Source organism: Bolinopsis microptera, chromosome 2 (genome assembly GCF_026151205.1).
Source record: "Bolinopsis microptera isolate Bmic1 chromosome 2, MBARI_Bmic_1.0, whole genome shotgun sequence".
Taxonomy (NCBI): domain Eukaryota; kingdom Metazoa; phylum Ctenophora; class Tentaculata; order Lobata; family Bolinopsidae; genus Bolinopsis; species Bolinopsis microptera.
In genome coordinates this window covers 1,810,001-1,816,000 of record NC_087073.1, presented here as the reverse complement: position 1 = coordinate 1,816,000, position 6,000 = coordinate 1,810,001, and the positions used below count along the sequence as shown (strand labels likewise).

The 6,000-nt window shown below is 41.0% G+C and overlaps 1 protein-coding gene across 2 annotated transcripts in view; it reads left to right on the top strand.

Annotated features, from left to right (window-relative positions):
* The window catches only part of LOC134811567 (protein CIP2A homolog), a 65,420-nt gene that overhangs the window by 8,685 nt on the left and 50,735 nt on the right, over positions 1-6,000 (top strand). The window contains exons 1-7 of one of the 2 annotated variants that reach the window (XM_063818525.1): positions 373-415; positions 649-721; positions 1,403-1,542; positions 1,775-1,847; positions 2,014-2,236; positions 2,532-2,730; positions 3,229-3,335. In XM_063818525.1, coding sequence (XP_063674595.1) covers positions 375-415; positions 649-721; positions 1,403-1,542; positions 1,775-1,847; positions 2,014-2,236; positions 2,532-2,730; positions 3,229-3,335 — 856 coding nt within the window. In that variant the 5' untranslated portion in view covers positions 373-374. Of the gene's footprint in view, positions 1-63; positions 187-372; positions 416-648; positions 722-1,402; positions 1,543-1,774; positions 1,848-2,013; positions 2,237-2,531; positions 2,731-3,228; positions 3,336-6,000 lie in introns of those variants that run through there. The other variant, XM_063818524.1, reaches the window with a different exon arrangement.

Here is a 6,000-nt window from a genome sequence, read left to right as displayed (position 1 = left end):
ACTTTCACTTTCGATAAATTTACTAATTTGAGAAACTGCTAATCTGTTATTAAATTTGAACAGGAGAACATCAGATCGCTGTACAGCAGACTAATGGGCTTATTAGGGGATGATAATATGAGCGTTATTGTTCATTCTCTCTCGCTTATTACCGCTCTATGTCTGAACGAGGATCTTGGGAACAAGGTTAGTGATGATTGCTAGGTCACGTGTTGCTAGGTCACGTGTTGCTAGGTCACGTGTTGCTAGGTCACGTGTTGCTAGGTCACGTGTTGCTAGGTCACGTGTTGCTAGGTCACGTGTTGTTATTGTTCATTCTCTCTCGCTCATAACCGCTCTATGTCTGAACGAGGATCTTGGGAACAAGGTTAGTGATGATTGCTAAGTCACGTGTTGCTAGGTCACGTGTTGCTAGGTCACGTGTTGCTAGGTCACGTGTTACTAGGTCACGTGTTGCTAGGTCACGTGTTGCTAGGTGAATGGTTAGAGTGCTCCCAATCCTTATGACAAGGAATCCGGTCCTCTTTATGGGTACGTTGCTAGGTCACGTGTTGCTAGGTCACGTGTTGCTAGGTCACGTGTTGCTAGGTCACGTGTTGCTAGGTCACGTGTTGCTAGGTCACGTGTTACTAGGTCACGTGTTGCTAGGTCACGTGTTGTTATTGTTCATTCTCTCTCGCTCATTACCGCTCTCTGTCTGAACGAGGATCTTGGGAACAAGGTTAGTGGTGATTGTTACTTCAGCAGTAAATCTTATTGTTTTAACGATGTCCTCCCTACCTACTGATTTTGTGAATAAGCTATATCCACTAACTGGGTACTTGACTTGACTTAAGGCGGGTAGTATTCCCGAGATCCATTGACAACAGTTCTCCACAGCTTTCTGTCTTCCATCAGTCTAGCTATCTGCTTTTAGGTTATCTAGTAGTGTTAGGCAAGGTCGCCCCCTGTTAGTATGATTTTGTGAACTGGGTAATAGAGTATTATTATTGCACCTTTCAGGGATTATCGCCACCGTTTCTTACCAGCAATAAATCTTTTATTCAAATTTCTGATTGTTTCTGAATAGACTCAGTGAAGACAGATTCTAATGGAAATAAATAGCTGAATAACGTATCGACATTTCTACGTCATACTCATATTCTGAAATAGTATTAATTCAATTATAACGATCAATATGTACATTACGAATTTTACGACGAAATTTATTTCAAACAAAATATAATAACTGCAAAATAGTTATCTACTGTAAAATAGTTTTTAACGAAATCAGAGCAAATATGAACAAAAACTGACAAAATTTATCAAATAGGGCTCATCTGAAAATTAACGAATAGCGATAAAATAGCAATAAATCTGAAAATTAACGAATAGCGATAAAATAGCAATAAATCTGTTTCAGCTGTTTGTGGGTAATGTTGACGGAACCTACACACTGGTAATGAACATGCTGAACTCTGGCGACCAGGACACCAAGTTGTATTGCCTCAATCTCCTCATCGACTTCACCAAATCTGAAACTATGCTCTCCGCTTTTGTAAAGTACGGTTAAATTCTATTTTTAGACTTCTCGTGTTAGCTCTTAGCGGCTTCTTTTTTGTATTTAAAGTGAAACCAAAGTCTGTGTACAAAAAGTGTTTAATTATGTCACGTTTAATATACTACATGTGACCAAGGTTCGACCGGGATCCCGGCCAAAAAAGCGGTCCCGGTCGATCCTTGTTAACATGTCACGTATCTTTGCGCCAAATAATTTAATAAGGTGAATCCTCAGTTGTCAACAAAATCTTCTGGCGGATTTGACACAGAACGACCTACTTGATGGTGTGCCCTGTATCCGAGATAAGGTATGTGGTATTTTAATACGTTCAGTCACTCATATTTATTCTCTCACTCTTTTCAACAACTGTCACATTTTTAGTTTCCTCATATCTTACAATCTACATATATAATTCAGGCCAGAATGTCTGAAATAAAGCACGATGTTTGAAATGAATATTTTACCCACACCAGGTCTGTGAACTGTTACTACACCTCACAACCAAAGACTCAGATCTTTACACTAGAATAATGAAACTATTCACTGACGATATCACGCGGTGTTTGATAGATCAGCTTGGTAACGAGGGTAACAGTACTGCGTTGTTAGGGTTACTACACGTGTTACTGCCTGATCTTTGTGAGAACTCACAAGATAACAGAGATATCCTCGTAAGGAAGCTCACATCAAACCTCGGTAAAATAATAATCATATTATATAGGGGCCAGGGGGGAGGGGGGGGCAAGTAGAATAAAGTAGAGTAGAATTCGCAAAAAAAAGGATGACATTCTACTTTTATCTACCTTAATCTACAAAACGTTGCCCCCTCCCCCCCCCCCCCCCCCCCCCCCCCCCCCCTATATAATAGCTCACTATTAGAATTCTATGATTGTTTCATGCTTGGTTTAGAGCATTGCTGGTCATGCTCTCCTACAATGAATTAACAGAAGTACTTTAAAGAGGAAGTTATTGAGATACTGTATAATTTCAGAGAATATCCCACTCCACTGGCGGAGCAAGCAAGGTTACAACACAGTTACACTCTCCTGTCAATGTCTCAGAGTAATGCATCAAGACACACTCTCCCAGTCTGCTATCTCCTCATCCCTCCTCTCTCTTCCTGAATCAGTGTGTTCCTGGTTAGAGAGTGCTCCCAATCCGTATGACAAGGAGTCCGGTCCTCTTTATGGGTACGTTGCTAGGTCACGTGTTGCTAGGTCACGTGTTACTAGGTCACGTGTTTCTAGGTCACGTGTTTCTAGGTCACGTGTTTCTAGGTCACGTGTTTCTAGGTCACGTGTTGCTAGGTCACGTGTTGCTAGGTCACGTGTTGCTAGGTCACGTGTTGCTAGGTCACGTGTGGCTAGGTCACGTGTTGCTAGGTCACGTGTTTCTAGGTCACGTGTTTCTAGGTCACGTGTTGCTAGGTCACGTGTTGCTAGGTCACGTGTTGCTAGGTGACTGGTAAGAGAGTGCTCCCAATCCGTATAGTATGACAAGGAGTCCGGTCCTCTTTATGGGTACGTTCTAATTATCGTGCAATGGTTATCGTTTGACGGGTCGAAAATCATAAATTTTCAGCCAAAGTTCACAGTTCAAACACATCACAATTAGCTAATGTTAATTACTGATGACTTGTTTGTGAATTATCCACCTATTTAATGACTTTTACAGCTATCTTCAAACAGGACTGATTCGTGCAGAGCGCTGTTGGAGATGTTATCTCTGTGTGTAGAAATAGGACTGCATGACTACCACACTGTTCTTACTCAACCTAATCTCCCTTCTTTTATCGGTAAAATTAAATCACAAATTACTTTCCCTTTATTTTTACTTTAATATTATAGGTTTGAATCAAATACAATATGTTATAACCCCGAGAAGTTCTCAATTATTGTAGATATTGTATTGTAGTATATATAGTATTGTAGTATCAAGAGTTTAAATTCCCAAATAGTCAGACTGAGCAGGTTGAGCTGTAGTAAAACACAGTACTGAGGTGTTAAAACATTTTCATTACTATCTTCAGTAACATCCTGAATCAGAAACTCGGTTAATATCAGTTCCTACAAAGTGTAACATTGGAAATGAAATGACACAACTAAAAACGATACCTATGAATATTTTTAAAAACATAACTTTTGTGCCCCAATGCAATGGAAAACCTTTAAGATAAATCCAATAATGGAATCCCAAACGGGTCCACGGCATTGAGCCCCAATGGACGTATAGTTCTTAGTTTCTGAATATAACGGTGTTCATCCACTTCTAGAGTTCTTGGGCTACTATTACTGAGAATTGACACTTTATAAGCCTGGTTGAAATTGTCACGTTGTTTCATGTTATGAACTTCTACAAGGTGTTTACCCAAGCTGAATCCGTCGTCGTTTTCTTCAGGGACAAACGTATTGTCTGAAATGAGTTTGTAGTAATGGGCGCGATGTTCGTTTACTCGTGCCCTTAGGGGCTGCACCGTTCTTCCTACATAACACATATTACAAAGTTGGCAACTGAAGATGTATACAACATTGTAGCTGACACATGTACCAGACACTGCTTTGGCTCGCTGTCCATTGACTGTTATTGATGGATGTGGATGTATGATGTTACAGGTACCGCAGTGTCTGCCCCCACATGGTCTTGTGTGAGGTTGGGTTAAGTCATCCGCAAACTGTTTTGCTTTGACTAACTTCCTTCTAAATGATGTTCCAGTACGTCTGACGAATTTGAAGATAGGGCGTGATGTACCGGCTCTAGATGATATTGGGGAGCCTGGGGTGTTTCCACTTGTATGGGAACCAGATAATCCTGAGAAGCTCCTGGTTCTACTGAGTTCTGGTTCCAATCTTTTTACCGATTCTACTAACTCTTGATCGCTGCCAAATGTTGAAATAACGCGGACTGCTGGTTCTGGAGACTTTGGGACCAGGACACTGCTGTTTGAGTTGTCCAGTGGTTTGAGGCATCTTTCAAAGCCTTTGACTTTTTCACTGATGTTATCTACCATAGTTTTAGGGTAGTTGGATTGGGAGAAAAAGGTTTTTAATTCATCAATTTGTTTTCGGAGTCTGTCGTTATCATTGATGATTCGCCGGAGTCTCAGGCATGCACTATAGACTATGCTGCTGAATGTATGGTTCGGGTGGTGGGAACCGAAGTACAGGTAAGAGCGAGCATCAGTCTCTTTAACATGGAGGTCTGTCTGAAGATCACCTGCGGTGTCGAAACAAAATTTTATGTCTAAGAACGCCACATAAACATTGTTATCTTCTATGATGTTCTCATCAATGTGGAGGCCAAGTTCTGCTAGCCTTGTATTGACAGTCGCGATGAATTTTGAAAACTGTCTTTTCGTACCATGGAATACTCCACAGCCGTCGTCTATGTATCTCTTGACCGATTTTACAGGTTCCATTAGTTCCGTGTCTGAATAGACTTGCTCACGCATGACATGGTATACTGCTATGTTAGCAAGTTGTACACAGATACTGCCTCCTGTCGGTACTCCTCGTTTTTGTCTGTACCACTCTCCGTTAAATTTGCCTATAGACGACTCATAGCTGAGTTCAACACTTCTTATCAACCACTCCTTAAATTTGGCGGACCATTCTGGTCTCTTTTCTTCCATGGCCACCTTCAAAGCTTGGAGTGTGAGGTGGGGACTCAATGAATCATATAAAGCTTTGTAATCAAATGTGAATGCTTTAATGTTGCTTTTGAGTTCTGTGTCCAGGGTATTGTTGATGTTGTCGAGCCAGACTAAGGCGTCTCTATTATCAATAAGAAGGTCTTCGCAAAAATCCCTTTCTAGTTGACGTAGGTATTTATCAGCTAGGAAGACATCCGGTCGTCTGCTGGCTCCTTCGTGGAGGGCGGTAATGAGTATTGTAGTATATAGTATAGATAGAGTATAGATGTGGATACTGGCGGGGAGGTGATCATTGTTTGTTTACATTAATACAGGTTGTACAGGTGAGGAACAGTCACCAAAATGAGTTGCTTACCTGCTGTGTTTTGTCGTACTCTGCTCTTCGCTCAAGTTCGATCAGTGAAGGTGAGGATTGCCTCGATCTTTCGGTTTCAGCCCTAGGTCAAGAGCTGTAGATCCGAAGGATCAAAATATATGTTGCTTGTTGCTCGCATTCTAAACTATAAAACATCGATTTTGAGGGATAAGGAAGTGTTTATAGGTTCTGAAACCTAGCTAAATCGATTTTTCGTGCAATTTTAGGTTAGAAACGGTCATCAAAATGAGTTTTAAATAAGAAGGTCGATTTCTCGGTTATTTTTGAGCTTTCGTTCAGAAAATAATTCGGGGCCCTCAAAGGGGGGTAACAAGAAGGCGTTACAAGTGTTACAAGCCTTCTATAATACAAAATATGTATCACCTCCTCAGCCTGCCGAACTTGTGCTCGATCTAAAATGTAAACAAACAATGATCACCTCCTCAGCCTGCCGAA